Below are 25644 nucleotides of genomic sequence, written 5' to 3'. Positions count from 1 at the left end.
CAGCAACTCTGACTCTATGTGGTTTTTTACCTTCCTTATTCATAGTTTTGAACATCTGCAAATTCAATTTCCTCATCTTAAAACTGACCTGCTTCCTTGTCTTTCACATGTAATTATGCTTCCAAAGATGCACACCTCAGCACTGGATCCATTTTTCTTAGTTAGCTGTGGATATTTTAGATGGAGTTGGATGTGAAATACATTGTTAATATTTATTTCTGAGCACCAAAAACCTTCAGGTAGGCATCTAAAATCATCCATGACTGGAAACTCACTGTAAAGTGTTTTGGATGAAATGCTGTGAAACAATTATACATGTTCTGCATCCATACTAAAAGAGGAGTATATGCTGCATGCAATTTGAAGATAATGTTTATTTAGAGTGGAAGACATCTGAACAATAACGCAGCTTTTTCTCTTCCTTAAGTACCTCATTTTTGGAGGAAAATGCACTATTACACCATTTCCCAGTCCCTTTCAGAAAGACAAGTAGCTGAAGGGTTCTTGGGTTGCTTCCTCCTGCTCGCAACTCACCTTTGGACTTTATCTAAAGGTTGCAAATACTGAGAAACTGCAGAGCTGACCTTGCCGAGGGATGCACCTCTGGGAAGCCAAAGCAGCAGAGACCACACACAACCACATAACGCCATTCTCTTACAGCAAAACGTGGCTGGGAAAGTGACACCACAGCAGCCTCCTAGAGCAGGGCTGCTTTCCGAGCCACCTCTGGTGGTTTTGGTGACAAGAATCCATTTGTTGTGCTGGTTATCTCTGCAGAACACAGGGCTGGGAGCAGAGCTGACCCAATTACTGCAGCCCTGAGGTGGTGCGGGCTCAGCCACGGCCACAAAACCCAGCTGAAGATGACATGAACCACGCTTGACCCCACGGAATTTGTTACTGATGGTGATATGCAGAGATAGCCTACATTTATTTTGCAGATTCAAGCAGAATTTGGAGGGCCATGGGAAAAAAAAATGTTCTAAATTGGACATGTTTGAGAAATACTGAGTCACAAGTTTCAAGCTGCACAAGGTCACTTTTGCAGTTTCTTTTTTCAAAGTAAACCCTAGATTTTATTATATAAAACCAGTGTTGGCAGCACTCAGAACATGCAGTCTTTTTTTTAGCAAAGCCCTTTGCAGCATGACTGTGGTTTCAGTCTTGGAGAAGCCTGCAGATGCTACTGCTTCTACTTTAAGAAGAGAATTAGCTTTATATTGCAAAATATTTAATAATTTTCAGTTCAAATGAAATGAAACAACAAAATAGTTATACAATTTTACTAGTTTATATTTCAATTCATAAAGTATACACACTGCAACTATGCTACCACAATGTCCACGCATCTAATATTGATGGAGTTACAGTAATTTTTTTTTTGGTATTAAACAATAGAGATAATGTATGCAGTTAAGGAAAAAAGCTTGGACATAGCATGTTCTATCCTGTAGTTACAGAGTACATTAGCTAGCATTAGTACAGTAAACAAGAAAAAGTTAGAAATACAAAATAAACCAAATATCTTTATATACAAACCAGTGCCTCATATTGTTACCAGCTTATACTCACACTGCACACAAAATTTATCCACTGATGCAATAGATACTTCAGCATAACACAAACCATTATAAATTAAAAAAATTACAAGGTGCAAAACTCCATTCTACAGCTTTCTGGTGAGAACTCAATACAATCCAAGGAATGAGAACTCCAAGCACGTTTAGCACCTACCAGTGCAACTGCATCGAGTGTGAAAAATGACCTACACCACCTCAGAACGCTACCAGGGAAGCGACTTGGACAGCTAGAGATGCTCGCAGCTACACTCACGCTGTGATTTCTGCCTCATATATATCTCAGTTTATTGTTTCTTTGTCCCATTCATACCTATGTGCAAAACTAAAACCTGGGAGCTCTGTCGGAGCTCCGCAGAAGGCCTGCTACAGCCGGGTAAAAACAAACAAACACAAACGAAACAGAAACCTGACAAAACCCAGACAGACTCCACTGAATGTCAGACCATCCACATAATTCATTTATCAGCAGTCCCTTGCTGGGGTTTGAACGCTGTTGATATGTGGATCAAACAATATGACACAAGTGAAACGGAAATTTGCCCACAATTCCGATTATTCTTGTCTAGCACTTCGACAAGTCTCCCAGCCTCCGGCGGCGAATTGGTTTGGCAGCCCATGCCAAAAAAGCCCAGAATTGCATAGAATTGATTAGTAACAGAAAGAAATGCCAAACACAGAGAGATGGATGCTGCATCTACTAAAACAAAGTGGGGTTGCTCGACAGGAATGCTGAAATCATCCCCATTCATAAAGCAAAACATGTCACCTCCTACTCTCCATTTCCTACCTCTGGGGACTGCTTTCTGGCACTGATGTAGTTCTTGATAAACTTGTATTTTTTTGTTGCGTTTTTCCTTTTTTTTTTTCTTTTTTTCTTTTTTAACTTTGTTAGTGACACTTTTCCTTTCAAATAAAATATTAAAAAAGGTTATAACTGTAAAAAAACCTATCATATGTAAACTTAACAATTAGGGTTTGGTAAGTTCTCGTACCTAGTCTGTGAAAAGCCTCCAGCCAGACGCAGAATGGAGTGTTTCTCGGAAGAGCTTCAATCTAGCTACATCACCTGTTAAATATCAGTAGTATGAACATCCCATGTCTAGCAATAAAACCTCTCTTGTGTTTCCATCCTCTTTATCACTGACCTATTGAAATCCTGACATGCTGTGTTTCTATTATATTTACATTCTGGTCCTCTCATGTCACAGAATTAAACATCTGGCCAAGGAAGGCAACAAAAGGTGTTGTGTTAAGAAGGTGTGTTTGACAGAACTGCTTTTCAACAAGTCTCTTTTCCTTGGACTCCAGTCACTGTTTTTATAGAGCTTATTGTTCTGTTGAACCACGTTTTCTTTGCAGCTTGTACTTCATTCAGGGCCAGACCCAAATGGTGCTCCAAATCCTGCAAACAGAAGAGTAATTTCCTTAATTTGTTACATATTCACAGCACAAGGTTATAGGAGTTAAAGCTACAAGGCTCTAGAACATCTACAAACTCTTGGCTACTTCAGAAGTTAAACAAGTCTTACATAAATTAAAAGCAGCACAATAAGCTGACAAAGAGAAAAAAAAGCTTTGAAAAGCAAAACAAGACTTGTGTCACTGCCCTTAGTGAAACATTCTGCTTTCTTTAGTACATCCAAACTCTTTAATTGTCTTCCATCCGAGGAGGAGCTATTCCCACAGGAAGTGGACTTTCTACAAACTAATTTTTACCTTTCTGTGAACAAGCTGCACTGACATATCAATTTTAGGCTAAAAGCACAGTGTTGTCATATTTTACAGAAATACTTCAGGTACCTGGAGTGCCTTGCAATCATGTTTTAAGAAACATGTCTAACATTTGTCAATGTTACTTCTTCATTTAGCACTGATTGTGAGATAAAGACATGCATGATTCAGTACTCTGTCAGAGCTTGGGCTCCTTCCAAGCAGTTGCAGGAGATCAGGCAGCCAGCACTGCACTGCAGACAGGCAGATGTCTGGAAGCTGTAGTGGCTGCTAAATACAGTTCATGCAATTTCAATTATATCGTCTGCATACAGCAAGTTTCAGACGCAGTGTTGGTTAAATAACCCGTGCAGGAAATAGCAGGTTATGGTTTCAACCAACAGGATCTGTTCCAATCCCTCCACAACTCACACACACATTTTTCTAGGAATGCAGACACGCTGTACAGACTACAAAACAAACTTCCAGAGCATTACCTGTATTTTACATTCCGCCTCCACAAGCTGCAGCTTGGTCTGGGCCAGCTCGAGCTCCATTTCCCTCAGCTGGTTCTTCAGGGTTTCCTTCTCCTCATCCGTGTCCTCGTCTGAACCGTCCTTGGCAGTGCTGGCCACCTTCACACGGCCTTCCTTATTGAAGAACTCGCGGCAGTGCTCGCAGTCATCCACCTTTTGCTGAAGTAAACACCTGCCTGTGAGCGACGTGCTGCCATGTGATCAAAGCCTGCTCCTGCCTCTGCTCTGCAAGAGCAACTCCACACCAGAGCAACCACTAATGGCAACTTGTGGGGAGGCACAGCCAGGCAGCAGCTCCTGCCAGCCCCAGACTCACACTGCTGTGTTGTTTTGCTACAATAATGGGCTCTGTCCCTCCCACTGTTACTTTAAGGTAAAAGACAGTCAGAGAATCTCTTCCAGAAGAAAAAGACCCCTCAAAAAAAATCCCCAGCATCAACATTAGCATGTAAAAAAGACAGTCAGAGGATCTCTTCCAGAAAAAAAAGACCTCTCAAAAAAAAGTCCCCAGCATCAACATTAGCATGTAACCACTACGGCATGAGAGGACTCACCTTTTCTCCCAGATCTCCCCCTTATCATCGTCTCTTTCATCTATGGGGACTCTCAGCCACCATTTTACTAATGAAATAAATTGTGTTTGCTGCTATGATTTTTCTAAGAGATTGAAACATTGTAGACTGTGGATCTATCTGGTCTCTTACCCGTATTTTCTCAATTTCAGCTTTATTTGCTGTTTGCTGCTTTTCCAGTCGCTCACTCAGCTGGGAACAAATCTGACAAGCAAAATTATGTTACCAGACCATTTATAAATGTAAATTCCCTCCCAAATGAATGCTAAAGCAAAAATAAATGCTGCTGCAATATTAACATGGATAGTCTAAGGACCCTTGGAAAGCTAGAAAAATTGGGATGCTGCATTAAGATGTCTCATTGTACATTTTCCCATTCTCTACATATTGTTCTGTCCCCACAGGAAAAGGTGCAGCTCCAACAGAAGTTATTAACAGTTTGGCCTTGCTAAAGGAGCCAGAAAAGGTTAGGAATAGCACGGCCCTTTTGTTGCCTTTGGGAGAAAAGAACAGGCAAGACAGCTTAGTAAAAAACCTAATTCATTCCCTGAGACCTGAGACGGGCCTACTAAAGAGCCACATGAATTTGCTCCCTTGATACCTTCTGATCAGGAGCTTGAATGCCAAAGCAAAGCCTTGAAAGGAAAAAGGCATCTTTTTTTTATTTCTGAGTTGCATTTGATTGACAAAGCAAAGGTGAGAGAGAAGCTTTTTTTGGCATGAAGTGAACCTTTGATATCCAAGAGCCCATTTGAACAAGGTTTGTCTGTAACTGAGGCTGTGGTGACTGCTGATCTACCAATCCCCACATCAGGGGCAAACAGGAGTGACCACTTCAGGATCTTGGCCAAAGAAAATGCAAAACCAGCCACAGGCTTCCCATTTAGAACAGCTAAACTGTGTCCTCAGATGTATGGCACAGATGACATTGATTTCCAGAAATCTCCTAAAATACCCCAAAGTCTTGTACTTTGATAGCAAACCACATCATCATGAAGTTGTACTCACCTGTTTGTAGTCACCAATAATAGAGCTGTTCTTTTTGATCTCTGACTCTGCCTTATCTAGCTCCCTACGACACATTTCCTTCAGCTGTAGGGGGAAAAAAAAAGAAATAAAGGGTTTATATAGGTGTAGTCTCAAAAATACCCAGGTGGTATTTCTTCCTTCTCCTTAACCTCACTGCTCTGCTCTACCCAGGGAGCCAGAGTCCAGCTCAGCCCCTGCAGGCAGGGTAGAGCCAGGCTTTGGTGGCCATCACTGAAGGAGCAGTGGGCTAGCCAAGGAAAGGAAGGATTCAAGAAGTGCTGACAGCTGAAGTCCTGCACTGCCTCTCTGTGCAGCATCTGGCACAGGCTGTGACACTGATTTCAAGTTAAAAATTCCCCATCCTATGAAGCACCTGGCAGGAAAATGCCAAATTCTGCTCTGCTGACGTCCTTTACACCACAGAAGAGGGACAAACATGACTTAGAACACTAAGCCCTTCCCACACTTGTCACTTGTTATTTTTATCATTTCTGTACTCTACAGAACAGCGAGAATGACAGAAATGCCCCAACCTGAGCAGATTCTTCCTCCAGGCGCCTCTTTTCTTCTTCTGCATCAATCAGCTTCTGTTTGGTCATTAGCAGCTCCTTATTGAGGGCATCTGCCTTCTCCTCTGCCTGAAACACAGAGCGGAGGCTGAGCAGAGGCTTCCCTGCTGTGCCTCCACCAGGACAGAGCCAAGAGTGCAGCCATTCCAGCCTTATTAAGGTTTGGTTCATTGCTATTAAAAACAATAAAACTTTATTCTGAAAATTATTTTTCTCAAACTTCCCATCTGCAATAGCAAAGCAGCAACACATCAAAATTAATGGCATGTACCACTGTACTCCAGCCTTCCAAAATGCCTCTTGAGTTCAGTGATTCATTTTAGCAAAACTGGAGTAGGGATTGCTCCAAAGAAATCCAATACCAGAAATAAGTTTCATTTTCTTGTCCAGTCTGGAAGTTGACCAATACATTCTGCAGACAACCAAAGGCACAGAACAGCTCACAACGTGCAAGATCAATAAAAGACAATAACCAGCTCAGATCTAAGTTTAATTTGCAAACATTCAACCTTGCAATGAAAACAGAATTAATGAAAAATGCCTCTAGAAAATCTAAAAAGCCCCCAGAACTCTATGAAACCTCCCAATGGATGTAACCATCCCTGAAAATACTGCATGAAAAAACTGAGCTACCAAAGCAACATAAGTCAGGCCCCTCTCTTCTTCCTCCTTAAGGGAAAGAAATGTCCCACCAGAAACCAACAACCCTTTTTACTGCAGTTTTTGAAGTATAAAAATATATTGTTGAAAAATTTCAAGCTCTTTATAAACCACTAAAACTCTGCAAAGTTAAGACATCTTTTCCTGTCTCATACACACAACACAGCACTTCCCAATAGGTGTATGGATTCCACATAAAAATAGATCAATAACTCAACTGATATATAAAACCTTCAGAAAGTAGCTGTACCAATTCCTTTCAAAGGAAGAAAATCAAAAAGTGAATTTTAGTCCCCTAAAGTCCTGCTGATCTTTTAAAACAGATGGCAAAGGCAAAGAGAACATCTTTTCATTGCAGATGGGGTTTAAGCTGTTTTAAAGCTAAAGAACACTGGGATGTAGGAGCCCAACAACAGTAGAGAAATGAAGCCTATTTTCTGGTCTAGTGAAAGGATATTAAGGAGATTCTTGTATTTCCAAATGCTTTGTTTTGATCTTTTGGGTTGCAGATTTCAGACATGCCATGTAGGTATCAGAAAAGGTCTGTTAAACAATGTCCTTTGGTACTTTCCTTTCAGGACCTCAGGCTGGCAGAATGAAATTCATCACTTCAGGATCCAATTAGAAGAATTAATCATGTCCTGAAGTAGGATCAAACCTACCTATCTCCTCCCAGGGGATAACCCAAATGCTGCCAACATCATTTGCCATCTTTGAGTACAAGGCTATTATATATCAAATTAAGCATATCAATTTTGCCTAATTTTGTTCCTCTCCCAGCTCTTCATTTAAAAAAAAAAAACCAATGTAAAAATATAACAGTGTCTCACAGGCTCAAGCAGCCACAAACAACAGTTAAAAACTGACAGAAAAAGCTTCTTCAGGACAACTTTTGCTGGAGTCCACCTCCTGAGTGCCACTACTGGGCTATCACCAGTGTGAAGCTTCTGGAAGCCTCACTAATGAAGGGGAAAAGCCCAGGTAAGAGGAGGTGAAGTAGCAATGTGTGGGGAAAACCTGCTTCTAGAATATTCTTCTATGATCCCCATTTTAACACCTAAGAACAGGAGATGTAATAAACCCCAAAGTCCTGAACCAAACCTCATTAAAGCAACATTCACCCAGTGGCATCAACATTTACTATGAATAGTTTTCCAACAGCAAGTTTCCAGGAGACCGTGGGAAACCTTAAATTGTCTGAGGCAGATCCAGTGAAACATCTGAAAGCCTGTCAGCTCCTGCACTGTGCAAGTTTCAGAAGTCATTTTCCTTTGAGATTTCAGAAATGCACTTATCTTGGTACAGAACAAGAATGGCAAAACATGAGCACTTGAACTCTTCCCTCACCTCCCCAAGCAGACAGACTAGAAATGTCTCCTGTGCTAGAAATGCCAGTACCTTTCTGCCTCTGCATGTCCTGGAAAAAAAGAAAAAGCATATCCTAATAAAATCTCCCCCAATTGAATATGTAAAGAAGGGAGTGGGACAGCAAGCTGAAAAAAGCTGCTGTAACACAAAGCAAATGTGAATCTTCTTCCTGAGAGCTCTACTGATCTGGAAACAGCCCAGGATGAGGAGTTCACACAGGCAGATTCCAACAAGCCAAATGGAAACCACAACAACATTTTCAGAGTTGCCTGAGGTACCTGAGAACCTGATCCATGCAGAGCCAGACAGACTCAGACTTTCAGGTTTATCAGGTACTTTGCAAAGCCTGTCTGCTGTGAAATTGCATTCATAAAAATCCCAAGAAAACACGAGCTAGCATCCATGTTATGATTTCTGAGATGGTTCAAAGACTTGACACAGCTCCTGCTAGACTTCCTTAGAGAAAAGAAAGCAACTACTCAAGTACAGGCTCTGCTTTCCCTCCAGCCACTCTGAATGCTTTTCAGAGTAATGAGTATTTCAGCCAGCACTCCTGTTTCCCATGGACCTCTGTCCCAGGCCTGTGCATTGTCAGGGTGCAATAGGGATGAGCAGGAAGGAATCCTGTCCCACACAAAAAAGTGCTCCATGTCTCTCCTCCCCAGCGAGAGAAGGAACAAGGAGTCAGCCCTGTGTGCCCCAGACAGCCTGAGGACATGACTTACATTGTCCAGGTCCTTCCTCAGTGCAATCTTGCTGGTGACCAGCTCGTGGGCGAGGTCGTCGTTCTCCTGCTCCAGCCTCATGTTGGCCTCCTGCAGGCGCCGGTTCTCGCGCTGCGGGGACACGGGGGGACACGGGGGGAACACGGGGGGACACGGGGGGACACGGGGGGACACGAGGGGACACGGGGGGACACGGGGGGACACGGGGGGACACGGGGGCTGTCAGGGCCAGGGGCTGCCCAGGCAGGGGTGACACAGCCCTGGGCACACACACCAATGCCCACCTCCAGCCTGCAGACACAACTCTGCCTGCAGGAAATTCCCCCAGACCAAACTACAGCCATAGTGTAAATGTAAAATAAATACAGGATTAGCCTTGAGGAGACACCAGGTACAAAGAACTCTGCTCAGCCATTACTTGTTGAGCTACAGAAATGTTTTTGAAGGCTGCAGCAGTAGGGGTATCACTGTGTTGTTGATACCTTGCCAGGAGTTTCCTACAACTACTGCTTTTCTTGGTTCAAAATTTAATTACCATGCTAGGAACAGGTAAGAGAGGAGAATCCTGGAAAAAATATTCTGTTTTCTCTCTCCTGCTACAACTCCCAGCACATAGATGGATACTAAAGAAAGTTTACTTCTCTGATTAAAATACATGAATCTATTGTATCTATTTATCTGTGTGTATTATTGTGGTATGTGTATGCATGCATAACTTGACCTGTGTAATTTATCCCTGTATTACATTTATTTGATAAATAAACTATTTATAAAATTATATGCTTACTGCAGGATACATAATTTGAAATTAAGAAAAGGAGAAAAATGGGGAGTACACCCATGGAAGGCAGAGTTAGAATCAGTCAGACATTTCCTTTCTCTTCATGGCTTGTGGTGCAATCAGCACCTTAAACAGGCTCTACTGAACCAGTTCTGTAAGCCCAAATAAAAATTCATACTATGGCTTTTCTTGCACAGCTGGGCTCACAACAACCCCATCCTGATCAGCATTGCCAATAGAGAGACATTCCCTTCACGTTCATGGAGCTGATTCCCCTGTTGCATCCAAATTGGTCAGAAAATCAACCAGCTCAAAAAAGAGTCCAAAGTAGCAATTTCCTGTTTGTTAAACCAGACTGGAGAAGGTAAAGCATTACCTCAAATCTTTCTATAGGATCCTCCTGCTGAGCCTGCTGCTCTCTCATGGTATGATATTCCTTTTCATATTTCTTCAGCTTCTTCTGGCTAATCTAAATTAAAGCAGCCCATTAGTTCCTGCCCAGAACATTGACAAAAGAACACAACACACACAGGTTATGGAACAAGCTTCAGGCAACTCCTGCCTCCTACAAAGCACAGCTCCTGGCTTCCCCCAGCTCTGAGTGCCAAACCCCCAGGTGTGGTCACAAACGGTTCCACTCAATAGAATGCCAGCAGCCTCTTCCTGTGGAAAGCAGGGAAAGTTTCAGAAGGCACCCAGAGCATCCTGCCCGAGCTCCCCTTGGTGCTGCACAGCTCCTGCTGCTCCACACGCTGCAGAGCTCCCTGGGAGATATGGCTCATTTTGGGACTGGCCTGGTGCTGAGCCTTCTTCAGCTGCTTTCTCAGCTGTAACATTGATCACACAGAAGCATTTGGTTTACTTTACATGAGACTGTAAATGCTGAAAGGGCAAGTGCAGGCTCAGCTGACATTTCTGCCAGTGTCACTCAAGCCCAGCAGAAAACAGCCCCGGGCCCGAGGTGCAGGAGTGCTCTGTCCTGCTCTGACACACACAGCACCAGCAAAGCCACTCTCACAGGCCCCCAGTCCCCTTTTACACACACACAGCACCAGCAAAGCCACTCTCACAGGCCCCCAGTCCCCTTTTACACACACACAGCACCAGCAAAGCCACTCTCACAGGCCCCCAGTCCCCTTTTACACACAGAGCACCAGCAAAGCCACTCTCACAGGCCCCCAGTCCCCTTTCACACACACAGCACCAGCAAAGCCACTCTCACAGGCCCCCAGTCCCCTTTCACACACACAGCACCAGCAAAGCCACTCTCACAGGCCCCCAGTCCCCTTTTACACACACACAGCACCAGCAAAGCCACTCTCACAGGCCCCCAGTCCCCTTTTACACACACAGCACCAGCAAAGCCACTCTCACAGGCCCCCAGTCCCCTTTTACACACACAGCACCAGCAAAGCCACTCTCACAGGCCCCCAGTCCCCTTTTACACACACAGCACCAGCAAAGCCACTCTCACAGGCCCCCAGAGTCCCCTTTCACACACACACAGCACCAGCAAAGCCACTCTCACAGGCCCCCAGTCCCCTTTTACACACACACAGCACCAGCAAAGCCACTCTCACAGGCCCCCAGTCCCCTTTTACAAAAAGGGACAGAAAGGTGATGCTGAATTCAGTATTTTGTGCCCAGAGTTGCAGTACTGCAGGGACAGGAACACAAGGGAAGCTGTAACAGATCCTGACCAGCATTTTCTTGGTGTCACCCGTGCCAGAATGGTTCAGCAACACCACACCAAGATCACTGTGAGCATTTCACATGCAAGACATTATGCATCTAAATGAAATCTCTAGCATTAAAAGTTGCACCTAAACATTTATTTTATCTCAGTAAACCAAATAAATTTAAAAGCTATAGCTAAGATTTCCTCTTTAAAAACCCTTTTCTGAGAAACGTGTTGAATTTTACATGCATAGATGACAGGCAGAATGGAAAACGTGTCTGGTTTCCCTCAAGTCTGCTTTTCTCACTAGCAGCCTCCCTCGGCAGGAGCTGCAGAAAGCGGTGGCCAAGCTCCCTCTAGTGAGAGCTGAGCAGAAACGCCCCTCTGCACTCGGGGGAACATTTCCTGAGATGAACCATCACCGGTCCAACCCCACCACAACTGCAGGAGGCATTCCTGCACCCCAGACACCCACCCAGACAGTTAACCCTTCACTGACAGTGGAGCCAGTAACCTGAGGAGGTTATTTCACTGCTCTGCCCCTGCTCAAACACTGCCCAGATCTGGGGGTTTCACACCCCAAACCTCCCACAATGCAAAGTTAGATCCTGACAAATGAGGCATCCACCATGCCAGAGGAAAGGAAGGCACGCACACCACCACCACTCTATTTTCATCTTCTACTTTTCCAGTGCTTTGAGCCAGTTTTGCCTTTTTTAGGTGATCTTGAGCAGATTTGTCATTGTCATAAATTCTGGGCACAGGAGGCCTGGGGAACTCAGCAAGGATTCTGCATTTGCAGAAATGAACACTGGTGTCCCACCACATTTTTGCAGGAGGCAGCAGCAGCTCTGCTAACATCTGATGTCCAGAGAGGTGAACTCCCCATCCCTGGAAGAGCCCAGGGCCAGGCTGGATGTGGCTTGGAGCACCCTGGGATGGTGGAAGGTGCTCCTGCCCATGGCAGGGGTGGAATGAGATGGGCTTAAGGTCCCTTTCAACCCAAACCATTCTGTGATTCTGTGACTTGATTGAGAAGTGACTTTAAGAATCTGGTGCTGTCTCCAGCTGATGACTTCCTGACCTCCTTTCCAGCAGAATGCTGTTCTAATCACAATGCCTTAGCCAGGCTACTTCTCCCTTCCTATAAATTATTTATTTTGATATCAGGCCCTTTTCTGCTCAAAGAAACACTTCCAAATACAGAGATGGAGATTTCTACTGACAGCAAAGGACTTAGATTTTAGGTCAAGGAAAGCAATTAGTGCAGCACTGCCATCAAGGAGGTGATACAGAAGTGTTCTGTGCTGAGCCCAGCAGTGCTTCCCCCACAACCTCCCTTTAATGCCCCCAAAGCATCCAGCACCCCAGGGCAGCCCTGCCATGTCCACTCAGAGCCTGCTTGTGCCACTCCACACAGCACTGGGAACACTGGGAATTTTGGCAGAGTGGGAAAAGGAACAAGTTGTTATTTGGAAACATAAAAGGCAAATGCACTCATTAGGATGATGTGAACCAGATGCATGTGGAACATTTAATCTGTGGCTAATGCTAAATGATTAGAGAGATAAAATAGCTTGATTCTTGATTATTCAGTAATTTCTGCATTAGTTTCACACAAGATATGCTTGAACTCCATGCAGAATACTGGCATCCACACTGCTACCCCTGGATCACAACATGCCTGCAATGCTAACACACCAGGGAAGTTGTGTACTTCCACACTGACACTACCAAGAATTCCTTTAAGGAAAAAGGACACTTTGAACCACGTCAGTGTATTTGAGTCAAAATGAACCTGCATTTGCCCTCGGGGCTGGAGGCAGGAGCTGCCCCAGGCCGAGGTGCAGTCCCTCCCTCTCACCTTCATGTTGCAGGCCAGCTCCATCAGCTTCTTGGCGTTCTCCTCGGAGCGGTAGCGCTTGGGCAGCTGCACGCGGAAGAACTTCAGAGCCCCCTCAAAGTCAGTCAGCAACAGATCATCCTTGGTGGTCTGGAGACAAGGGAAGAAACACCAGGAAAAGCCAATCTTTTACAGTTATTGAATCCCAGAAACAACAAAGCCACGGCAGCTTTGGAAAGCTGCAGTAACATTGCTGCTTCTTAACCTTCAGCAAAGAGTGTTTGTTTCTATTTCTGCAACCTTCTATTCCACCCCCCAAAAAAGCACTGTGCTGCACAGGACATGCCAGATTACAGCACGTATGCCACAGGCAGTTGTTAGCTTCTCAAAAAAACAACATATTTTTGTAACAGGCATCTTAATCTTTATATGGTGCGTGAAGATGCATAAACCACAGTGTAACACTGTATACTCACTTTTAACAATCCCAGTGCAACGTTGAAGATAACACTTATTCCCTGGAAAGAAAAAATAATGACAAAATAATTTAATTTCTCAGTATTTACAAGCTTGGATAGGAATTTGTTTGGTGGGTTTTGCTGTTTGTCTAGTTTCTGTGAAATGAAGAAGCAGGATACAAGTGTAACCAGGTGCTATATAAATCAAAGGCACAAAGAACAACTTTGCAAACAACTGGCAAAATATCTTTACTGGAGAGTCATTATAGAGAGCAAAACAATCAACAGTGGTTTTACTGCCTCCTTAGCAGTCTGAAACTCCAGAATTATGTTGTGCACTTTATTTTATTTCTTAATGAGTAGTTGGTCAGCTCAAGATAATTTAACTTTCATACAGCAACTTCTAAAATCAAATTCAAATGCAGCAATGTATACAGCAATATATTAAATTGTGGTCTTCACAAACTGGGATAATTCATGCAATGAAAAAGAAAGTGACTCACTTTAGGACAGAGTCCCACGGCATCTATTCTGCCTCTACTCCTCAGAAGAGTTCTATTCATACTGTCCAATTAAATCAAATACAAACAGTTCTGCACTCAGGAGTAGCTCACACCTTCTTCAGGGGTCCCACTCATAACCATGACACATTGCTCATCTCCTTTCAAGATCCTGCCTTTCTTCTTGCCACCAAGTTATTCTTTCACCATTACTTTAATATGATGAAAAACCCCTTAAAACTTCTCTGTGAGCACATTTACTGTTTATGAAATGAAAATGTGTTTCTAAACAAACAGAACTGATTTTCTCCATACCATCTGCTGCTTTCTATTCCACTGGCACATGGACAAAGCAAGCAGCAGACACAGGGAAAGGGCAAAAACATTGACCAGGAGGTTTGTGAATGCTGAAAGCCTCCAGTAAAGGAAGGGCAGGAAATCAGCCACTTCACAGGAACAAGTGCACATCCAAGAAGAATGGGTGCATAAAGTTACCCAGCAAATCATTAAATAACTCAAGCATCCTTCAGTACAAAATGGGATTTGTTCACTGACGGTAATAAGTGCTGATTGTAATTACACTGCTTACCCACACATCACTACATACACTGTTCTACACATGATTACAGACAACGCCTCAATACAAAGGATTTTGCTCTCTAAATAGAAGTTGTGAAATATAGAGAGACTTTGAGTTTTCCAGGAGAAAGAGCTTCAAGCTTGTTAGATTGCCAGAATGAGAGTTAGCTGGGCCATTTTATACACAATGGCCTCCATGCAATTACATGATAGGGAAAAAAAAAGTCATCACTGTGTATAATGTGACTTCAGAAGAGAGGAGCCCACCTATTTGGAAATCAGCTCTCATCAGGCTGTACAGAGTCTTCTCACATAGATTAACCAGTGCCACAGGGAATAGGAGATTATAACCTTTTACATAGCTATTGATTCTTGATTTGTTTCTTTAAAATGCTGAGAATCTTTATCATTGCAGAAATGTAACACTTCCACATAAAAATATCACACGCCTTGCTCTGAGAGAACAAATAGTAACAAGGACATGAACCAAGATAGTGACAAACTGTCAAAAGCTGGGGACTGTGCAAGTCTCCAGTTAGAACACATACCTCACATAGGAGTAAGTCAATAATGTGGAAGACCATGTAGAGAGGGAATTTTGCAGTGAACAGGGTCAGGAACCACTGGGAAGCATACATGTGTGCTTCAAGGCTGATGTCCAGGAAGTGGTTATACAGATCAGGAATGTATTCCTAAAAGTAGAACACCAGAAGCACTGGAAGTTAATTTAGGCTATTTTGGAACAGCAGCTGAACCCCAAGCTACAGAAGGGAGCTGGGTAGAGAGACCATCAGTGCAGGGTCCTGCATCCACAGGTGTGACAGGACCAGGCTGGGGGCTGCTAAGGATGCTGAAGGCTTGTCCTGGGGTGGGTGCCCAGCAGAGCCTGGGATTTGCCCCAGCAGTGGCTGTGCTGACAGCAGAGCCTCTCCAGCTGGCAGGCACCTCTGCCTTCAACCACACTGCTCCTGAGACCTCTGCTAGAACACCTGGGATAGTCCTGGCTCTCCACCCTTCCCCAGAGCTCACAAACACCACTGACCCTTCCCCAGAGCTCACAAACACCACTCACCCTTCCCCAGAGCTCACAAACACCACTCACCCTTCCCCAGAGCTCACAAACACCACTCACCCTTCCCCACGGCTCACAAACACCACTCACCCTTCCCCAGAGCTCACAAACACCACTCACCCTTCCTCACAGCTCACAAACACCACTCACCCTTCCCCAGAGCTCACAAACACCACTGACCCTTCCCCAGAGCTCACAAACACCACTCGCCCTTCCCCAGAGCTCACAAACAGCACTGACCCTTCCCCAGAGCTCACAAACACCACTCACCCTTCCCCAGAGCTCACAAACCCCATTCCCCCACGAGCAGCAGGCAGGCTGAGCTGCAGGCTCGGCTCTGCTCACCCCCGTGTGAGCCCCACCTGCATGAGGCGCTCCAGCTGATAGAACTTGCAGTGCAAATCTTCAAAGTTCTGTTTGAAAAGTTCCCTGAGTCCATAATCAAACATGATTTTGACCAGAACACTGAAAGCTTGCTCCTCAGGCATCTGTGAGACAGGAAAGTGGAGTTAGCAGGCAGCATTAAATCCTTTCACATCAGGTCCATCCGCCTGAATCTCCCTTCTCCCTCTGAGTGAAAGGCTGAATTGCCACTACTTTTTTATCCAGTTTAAATGCAAACAAGAGTACTATCACACAAAATGAGGTTTTCTGTTCAAATGGCATTTCAGTAGAATAAACCACCTCTCAATCACTCAACTAAAAATACATCTTCCACACATGAAGACCAGAGCAGTTTCCCCGTGTCTTTGCTCCAGAACTCATCAGAATCTGAATCCTACAGATTTTGACCAGCCTAACCCTTTGCCACTCAAGTAAAATAAGGCAGAAGCTAAAGGATGTTAAACAGGATCCCTTATTCTTAATGATATATTTCTCTTTTTCAATGACATTATTACATTTGATGGTTATTTATTAGATGACATGAATAAGAGAGACCAGTAACTGCTAACAGAAGTTCCACACCTCACAACTCAGCACCAGTTTGGGAAGGTTCAATGTCCCTTTTCTGCCAAAAACTGAAGGAAAACTCAAAGCCCATCAGTGTTGTGACATTTTTCCCTGCCCTTAAAATTCAGTTTTAATATTTCTGTAGAAAAGTCTGACTTCAGGTCAATTGCTGGTTTCTATAAAGAACAGAACATCCATCTGAAGTATTCTATTATTAATCTGCAGATGGAGTTTATTAAAACAGAAAACTTTGCTGAAACATTCCAAACTGGTAGTGAAGGACTCGCAGAAACTTAATTTCCTTTTCTGCAACATTTGTTTTTATTATTTATTTTCCCTAGCAGCCACACTCCAGAGGCTGACTTCAAAGAGAATCAAATAAAAAGAAACTTATTTGAAATTTAGCTTTTCCTTACATGCATACATTAGTCCCAGAAGCCACAAGCACTGCTAAAGAGAGAACTCTGGAATAACACAGGGCTCAGTCATGAGAGTGAATCTCTCTAAGGCAAGGGACCCATGACAATGAAAATCTCTAAGCAAGCACAACTGTTTCAGTGGAAGCGTTCAGTTCTCGTAGCAGGAAGTGTTGCCCTTCCCTATCTCATTCAGTGAAGAAATAAAGAATTAATTGCTCATCTAGGAAATATTCCAGATTACAGTTACAAAGAACTAAAAGGTTGTTATCATTAATCACTTGGCTTTTGTTTCACAAGAATGGAGTTTACAATCTCTTCTGTATCCTCCCCTGACTTTACAACAGCATGGAAAATCCTCCCCTGAAGGCCAGACTTCCTCTTCCACCAAAAACTGCAGAGAGCTCTTCATGCTCAGCCCTCTATGGCAGCAACAGCTGGGGAAAAGAAACCTCAAAGCACTGCTGGGCTCAGGAACTCTGCAGTTCCAACTATCCTTGCAACAGAAACACTGACAAAAAGCAGACGTTACTTTGAAACAGAACAGCCTATAAATATAGAAATACAGATTTCTAATGCTCTTGTATTTCCCAAGCGTGAGTGAATCGAAAACTTTTGCTCCTGAGAACCATAAATCTCTCTCTAGCTTCTGAACACACCAGCAATTAAAGGATATTACACTGATGAGATCACTTCTATCAACAGCAATTAAGTTTAAAAAAGCACAATAGAGTTTCTTTTAAAAATAAGAAGGTATTATTGTATCCTTCCCTAACCTCTCAAACCAAGAAGCACAAAGACCTACAGGACAGCAGCCCACAGGCAGCACAGCCTGCACTGAGACCTAATGAACTGACATCCCTTCCATGTCCTAAATCCTCCTCTGTGTACACAGCCATGGCAAACACCATCTGTATTTCTCACTGATTCCAACAGAAACATCTTATAAAAAGCTAAAATCTGACCTTGAAACCCTGTAACAGAAACATTTACAGTGTTGTCTTATACACAAATTCCATGCCTACTACTGCTCATGAGTGCAAGCCTGAATGGAAGGGGTCCTAGTACAGGAACACAAGGGCAAGAAAGCTGAGTCCTTACAAACACCACAGCAAGCTTTAAACAATGTACTCCTCCCTGTCTAAAATCACTTTATTACTGACCAACCTATAAGTGGATGTGTGCCCTGCAACCCCATTAGCTCAGAAGTCTGCTGTAGACAAGTGGAGCAATATTTATTCTTAGGTGTAAAAGAGCTGAGGGTAAAGGCACCACTTACATGTAACAGCAGCACAGCAGCAAGGAATGACTGGCCTTGGCAGTAGCCAATCTCTTCATCATACACAGAGTAGGCCTAAAAGAGGAATCAAGACTTTACTGGTACCTGTCTCAAGATAACAAACACAAATAAAACAGAACAATGCAGTGAACACAGCTCCATACAATTCCCATGGATGGAGTGCAGCCATTGTCATTCTAACAAAGGGAAAATCTGTGTGACAACCAAACTGGGATACACAGAGGCAGTGGCTGGATCCAGTGATGCACCAACGTTGCTGCAACCACTTATCTGAGTGCTTTTACCTCTAAACAGGTCCCACAGGGATGTTAGGAAGAGGGAGAAGCCCTAGAAATTCAAAAGTGCTGGAAGCTTGAACCACTCCAGCTGAGATACCTGAATACACTGAGCTGTCCATTTTTGCCTATTTCCTCCTTTTGATAATCAGCTTCAGTGCATGCCTATGGCTCTATAACCTTTATGGAGGTACACAGTCATCTCCAGTTACATAATCTGCCCAGCTTGATCCAGGCTGACAGGTCAGGAATGATGTGAAGTCTTTGCACCAAACACTTCAGTGCAGAGAAATCTGGGAGGGCTTTAGGTCTCCTGTGTGAATAACAGACACAGCCCAAGAGAACCATGGAGAAGAGCCTGAGCCTGGTGCCAGAGGCTGGCTGCACGACAGACACTGCTAACACATCCCCCTTCTTCTCAGGCAACAGCCACACTGCTGATGATGCTGAACACAAGTTACCAAAACCAGCTGAGAATTTAAAGAATACCTTGCATATTTTGTACAGGGAGTCCTGGCCATCTCCCCCAGTGTCTTTAAAATAATCATGAGCAGGGAACGTTCGGTTGATGTCTCGGGTGATGGCACTGTCCTGTGGAGACTCCTGTCAGAAGAAGAAAATAACATGCCAATTAAAACACATCAAAAGAATATAAATGACAATATGCTAGGACTGGGAGATGAGCACTGGGTTCTGTGCACTGTTCTAAATTTAACAAGACCCAGTGTACCCCAGCAGAGCTGGCAGCTGCAGATCACAGCTGGGATAGATTTGGGTACCTGAGCACATCTGGGAGGGCAGAGAGTGGCAGAAGGAGCTCACACACACACACACCCCATTTGTGCTCCAGGCCAGGGCAGTGCAGGTGCAGCCATCCCTCAGAGATTCCTGGATGCCAGCACTGCCCAGGCTGTGCTGTCTCACCACTGCAGGAGTCCCAGTCAGCTGTAAGCAGCAGCTGTCCAAAATGCTGTCCTGAGGTTCAGCTTGAGGAGCCACTCCTCATCCCCTCAGAACCCAACTAGAGAACACAGATAGCATGAGCCCGAGGGAGTGTCACACAGGAAAACATGAGGGAATGCAGGGACAGGTCCTGTATGAGCTGGGATTTCAGCACGAGGAACATGAAACTTTGTTCTCCACATCACTCTGACACCATCAGCTTCAGATGCCTTGGACATTTAGAAAGCTTAACAGTTAAAAAAAAGGGGTTTAATCCATCCAAAAAAACCATGTTTCTGCTAGGCAAATGGAAAAAGGTTAGAAGTAAAAGATGGTAAAAAAGCACATGACATAATCAGTCAATCAGTGTAAGGAACATTCAATACAGCTTGTGGTTCTTTTTCTTCACAAAATTATTTTTCAAACAACAACAACAAAATTACCACAGTGTGCTTCATTTTCAGTGTGTTTCATTTCTCTTCTGATTTTAATCCAAGGTTAATGCTCCTCTCTGGGGCTTAACACAGACATTTCATTAGGCAAGAAAGCATTATGCTGCTATTAGAATCAAGAGCAGATTGTTTTGGAAATTATATCAAAAGTACTGTTCAGCATTCCAATTTGCTAATAATTAACTGGTAAAGAGGTCTATCTCATTATAAGGAAATTAGAAACAAACAAATCCAATGCTCAATAAATTTCATATAAATAAACACCTTTTAAGTCAAAGACAATTACGCTAATGGCTGGCTGTTTGCAAGCGGGGAAAGACAAAGCTCAGAAACCATTCTGCAAACTTTAAACATGGGAATACAGACTTAGTGATAACTTATAGTTTCTTGCAAGTTGGCAAGCCTGAATTCCAGTGGAGTGCTCCCAGGAGCACAGGGTCTGGCCACTGCCAGCAGCATCTGTGCTCCTACACAAGTGCCTTTCCTGAAGTCACCTGTGCCCTGCTGCAATGGCAAAATAACCTCAAATCCACTTGCCTTTTAATCCACTTATTTAACAGCAGAGACAAAAGCATCTGGTTGGAAACTCTTAAGAGAGGATTCCCAAACGAATCACTCATTATGGCTAAAGAGCACTAATTAGTGGCCTCTCTGGCTTTGCGTGACTTGCTCAGCTCTTGACTCCTGTGTCTCAGTACAATTCCTCAAGCAATCCACCATGAGTTCCTGCAGCTGAAACACAGCTTGGGAAGAGAAAAATCAACGGAAATGATAAGGTTTAAAAAATGTTTTTCAAACCATGGCTTTGAAATCTCCCCATTAGTACAAACTGCTGCAATCCAAGCATTGTGTAACCTTTTCTTTACTCCTATTTTTATACCTTGCTGTGAGAATTGGCTCAATGGGCAATTTCTCATGCTTTCAGGGGACTGGGAACTGAAGGAAACCCTTCTGAACCCACACCCTTCACAAACTGGGATTGAAAAATAGAAAGCTAAGAATGACAGGAAGAAAAAGAAAGTAATAAAGAAAACAGAGTGGAAACCAGCCATGAGAACTGAGGCGAGTGTAGTGAAGATTAAAATTCTCATAACAGTTTGCTGCTCTGAAGGAAAGCAGGAAAATGTAGATGTTCAGACTCAGAATATGCCCTTCCTCCCCTCTTTTATACACTTTAAAATGTTAAGGTAGTTACATTGAAACCTTCCTCTCCAGTTGATTTAAACAGAAACTACGTGAGTAATTATGGAAACCAGGATGCAGTCCAGCTGGGAAAAGCCCATTTGTTCTGTCAGGATGCATAAAAAAGCATATTGGCTCCCACCTCTTAAACCTGACACATTTAAAGATATTTTCCATGTATTTTCATGATCTTGCAGGGAGCATCCTAGGATCTACAAACCATGGCATACAGTTACAGCCTTGATCAACATATTCAGACTGAGACTGTGTTACTTTAGAAGCTTTTTCTGTAGCTCAAGGCACAATTATAGACATGGCAGAGCTGGAGTTCCCTCTTCCTGGGACTGATCTACGTGCAGTTTTCAGCAGCACAGGTTTATTCCTCCTAATCCACTACATAAACCCAAGAGCATGAAGAAGCTGCAGCAAAGACTTGCTAAAGGACAAGATTTGTGATGAAAAAAATGAAACAAGAAACCTCCAGAGAACAGAGGAAGCTGCCTGCTGGAAATGGCTCATCACCCAAAGATCAGCTCTTGTCACACCAGGCTCCTGGAGAAAATCCCCTGGGGTATAAAACAACCCTGACCTGGACCCAGGCTGGCTTCAGAAGCACCAGCAAAATGGAGAAATTCAAGGGGTCCAAACTTTGTTCCCCCTGCCCCAGAATGATTCCAACTGTGGAATTTGCTCGCTGCTGAGTTATCTGCCACACCCACCAGCAGCCCAAACTGGGCCTGACTCTCACTCTTGCCACATCCATTTCCACATTCCAGTCACTCCTTCCGAGGTCCCAGTGGCTGCAAGAATTCTGCCTCAGTCAGAGGTGACTGTGGGAAGGGTCTGCAGTCCCAGTCCCCACTGGGATTTTCCTGCTGTGCCAGGGTGGGAGCAGCACGTGGGGTGTTGCTGCAAGGCATGGACGAGCCACCCTGGAGTGCACCAAGCCAGGGACAGATTCCAGCAGATCCAACACGCAGAGAGAGCCAAAATTCTGTGCAGCTTTCATGGGCAGCAGCAGGGGTAATATTACACGATGGGGATAAGTTATTTTGAGCAGATCTGTACATTTTAAGTGCATTCAAATATATTAAATGGTCTTTTGACAGCTATTTTCAGTGTCAGCAGGATCCTGTGCTACCAGGTCTATTTTGCAGGCTGATGGCATTCCCATAATTACTTTTATTAAGCAATATTTACATTCATTTACAAGTGGACACAGAGTCCACTTCCTGCATTTGTTTTTGCCCAAACCACTGGAGAAGGTTTTGGTAGGAGGAATTGCACCTGTTACTGAGACCTCAAGGAAGTGACACAAACCACAGTTTCAGAGTAATGTACTTGTTAACTTCCCACCAGGAATGCTGCCTGCAGAATGTGTTACCTGAAGTCAGCACTTGCCCAGAACATTCACAGATAAAAAAGTATTTGTAGAGAAAACCTGAATAATTTAGACAAATTTGGACTGGTTAGACACTGCAATTGGATACAATAGTGCATTGATACAGCATAGTTTCAGGCCAAATATGGCAATATAGTGCAATTCTAAAAATAAAAGTGAATCCCTTGTGATATCCAGCCCTTTCGCTCTGCTCGTTTCCTTTTAGGGCTCAAGTTTCCCACAGGAAAATCAAAGCGAGGAGTTTGCCTACAGTGCCCTGCAGCATGCATGGATAAAGCACAAACACCAGCCAGGCTGGAAGCTTCTCCTGCCCCTGCTCCCTCTCCAAGACTGTTCAGAGCCATGGAGACAAGGGGGACAGCCCCACCCCGTGCCAAGGAACACACCTTCAGCAGCACAGCAACACAAAACCACCCGAGACAAGCCGTGAAAACATGTGACGTATCATTTATTTCTTAAATGTATTTATGATCCATTCAGACCTTTCAAATAAAGTGTACAAGTGCATTTCAGAATAAAAAACTACACTCTTCACACAGCTCTGTAGAACACTACATTTCATCAAGAAACTTGAAGCAAAAACTTCCTATTAAACCACCCATGCATCCTTTGGCTACAATAATATCACTGATCAACAAGTACTGCTAGTCAATTCTGAGTTTCCCTTTAAAGAGAAGGAGCATCCTAAAATATGCTACCCCTTCCAGAGACCTCTCTTTAAAGAGAGAATATTAAATAAATTAGCTAGGCTTTTAGGCAAAACAGTAAGGCTACTTAGTACTGTTGATGCATGATCCATATATTTGGAGAACAGGCAATCCCAGGCTATGTGAAATGCGTCAACAGCCCTTGAAATTTTAGTAGTATCAAGATTACATCAATCCAGAACAAATGGCAGACAAAAATGTAACCAGTGGAACAATCACTGAAAAATGTGCAGTTTCTTGTAGGATGGGAAGTGCTGATAACAGATTCAGAAAAGTGTTTATAAAATCCGCTAAGAACCACATTGACATTCTTAAAATTACATATTGTACAAAGCCCTAAACTCTGTGAGTGTACAACCACTGCCCTGTTAAACTGCTTGTTTGGGGATACATATACACACACATGTAAAATCCACAGATACACTCATCTGAAAGCAATCAATTCAGCATGGCAGTGACTGTACAACTGCACAGCACACAAATATATATATGTATGTACATCTACAGCAAAAAGGAAACAAGCCAAGAGATGTATGACACAGCTGGGGTACACACCATCTCAAAAGGGAATAATACATTTCTTGGAGTTTTAATAGCTCTTAGCAAAATTACCTCTTGGAAATAATTATGCAAAGATTTAGAATCAGATATTTACATGCTTCCGATTTATCTAATTCTATTTAATAATTAAAAATATGCAAGTATTATTTTAAGTCAGTAACATTTGTCATTTTTGGCTCAACTGTAGTTTTTCTTATTATTAGTCTTAGTTGAAAAAACAGCTACAGAAATGTCTGTTAAAACCATGGGGTGGAAGAACCCCTCTCCCTATACTTTAACAGTTCTGAGTTGGCACAAACAGGTAATTCTGGAGCCCCAGCATAACTCTTCCTCAGCTGCCTCGTGCATGAGAACACCCTTCCCTTGTGTGAGGCAGAGCAGCCCCAGCAGAGCCAAGGGCCATCGAGGAACCCACCCAGACAGTCCCCACTGTGTCAGAACTCAACCAGAATTGATCTCGAGGGTCAGACTGCCTCTGATTCACCTGTCTGCTCTGCTCATCTGCTTTGGTGCAGGTTTCCCCAAGTTCTTCCTAGCAGGGGTTCCACACTCACAGCTCTTTCTCATCTTTTCATACAAAACAATTTCCAGCATTAAAAGGTGCACAAAGTTCTTACAAACACACACATACACATTCTCACCTGTGATTTCATCTGCTCTTGCCCTTTGCACTGACATTCAGGAAAAAACTCTCAGCTGGAACTTGTGTAAGGAGCTGGATTGTCTCCCAAACAGAACTCCTGAAAACAACCTCTGACACTGTCAGATCTCCACGGGACACACCAGAATAACCCCTGGTGGCTTCTGCTGTACCAGGTACTGTGAAAGGTGCAAGGAGACAGGTGGGACACAAGGGAAAACGAGCATCACAGAGCCATGGAATGGTTTGGGTGGAAGGGACCTCAAAGCCCATCCAGTGCCACCCTGCCGTGGCAGGGACACCTTCCACTCTGCCAGGCTGCTCCAAGCCCTGTCCTGGGCACTGCCAGGCATCCAGGGGCAGCCACAGCCTCTCTGGACAACAGAGAGGTTTTAAAGGAAGATCACTCCACTGCATTTCATTCAGCAAAGCAACCTAAAAGCACATGCACGCACAGCCTCCCATGCTCGTGGTTTAATTGTAAACAGCATGTGGAAAAAACAATTAAAAAAGGTACGAATACAATTCTGAAATCCCTGAAGAAAAGACATACCCACGAGTATTAAGAACAGTAAAAAAGCTCATCATTAGCAATTGCAAACGTGTTTCCATCCTGTTGCATTCATTAGAGGAATACAAAATTGAATCTAGTGTTTACATGCTAGAATTACAATAGAAACTAGATTTCAAAGGTTACATATGGAGAGAAATGTATCAGCATAGGAACTTGCAAAAGACTGTGCTGTACAGCATTTCTAAAGACATGAGTCTCTCAAGACAATACAATGATTGCAAATCCTTTCAGACAGTTGAAAAGCGTGGCTGGAGGTAATGCTGCTTTCTGTTCTCTGAAAGGATTAACTGCACCAGTATTTTTAGTAGGTTTTAATGACAATTTAACCTCAAGAAATACCTAACCCCTCAAAAACTGAGGTGATCAGAAACACACAGGTACCTTACAGCCCTCAGGTTTTATTTCTTTGTACACTAAACATCAATTCATTCGACAGCATCTACAGAAAACGTTTTAAAAAATGTTTTTATGAAATACTTTTCATATTCAGTAATGCTAATATTTAAAAATACTTCACAGTGTGGTACTAATGTAACTTCATAAAACGAGCAACTTGAGTTCGCTAAAGCTCAAAGCCTTACA

At 43.5% G+C, this 25644-nt stretch overlaps 2 protein-coding genes across 6 annotated transcripts in view; one reads left to right on the top strand and one right to left on the bottom strand.

Moving 5' to 3' along the window:
* Positions 1-7437, top strand: part of STRBP (spermatid perinuclear RNA binding protein) — a 73276-nt gene extending 65839 nt beyond the window's left edge. Inside the window, exon 19 of the mRNA XM_064393775.1 lies at positions 7235-7437. The gene's annotated coding sequence lies outside the window, so the exon portion shown is untranslated. The remainder of the gene's footprint in view (positions 1-7234) is intronic.
* Positions 1270-25644, bottom strand: part of RABGAP1 (RAB GTPase activating protein 1) — a 72766-nt gene continuing 48391 nt past the window's right edge. For all 5 annotated transcript variants that reach the window (XM_064393760.1, XM_064393759.1, XM_064393758.1 and 2 more), the window contains 13 exons: positions 19092-19205; positions 18307-18381; positions 16023-16148; positions 15137-15280; positions 13528-13569; positions 13073-13201; positions 9907-9999; positions 8750-8860; positions 5961-6065; positions 5407-5490; positions 4531-4602; positions 3788-3985; positions 1270-2982 (listed from right to left, as the gene is read on the bottom strand). In XM_064393760.1, coding sequence (XP_064249830.1) covers positions 2860-2982; positions 3788-3985; positions 4531-4602; positions 5407-5490; positions 5961-6065; positions 8750-8860; positions 9907-9999; positions 13073-13201; positions 13528-13569; positions 15137-15280; positions 16023-16148; positions 18307-18381; positions 19092-19205 — 1416 coding nt within the window. In that variant the 3' untranslated portion in view covers positions 1270-2859. The remainder of the gene's footprint in view (positions 2983-3787; positions 3986-4530; positions 4603-5406; positions 5491-5960; positions 6066-8749; positions 8861-9906; positions 10000-13072; positions 13202-13527; positions 13570-15136; positions 15281-16022; positions 16149-18306; positions 18382-19091; positions 19206-25644) is intronic.

This window comes from Passer domesticus, chromosome 18 (genome assembly GCF_036417665.1).
Source record: "Passer domesticus isolate bPasDom1 chromosome 18, bPasDom1.hap1, whole genome shotgun sequence".
In the NCBI taxonomy this organism is placed as follows: domain Eukaryota; kingdom Metazoa; phylum Chordata; class Aves; order Passeriformes; family Passeridae; genus Passer; species Passer domesticus.
The sequence above is the reverse complement of the archived record's forward strand: the minus strand, read 5'-3'. Positions and strand labels throughout refer to the sequence as shown.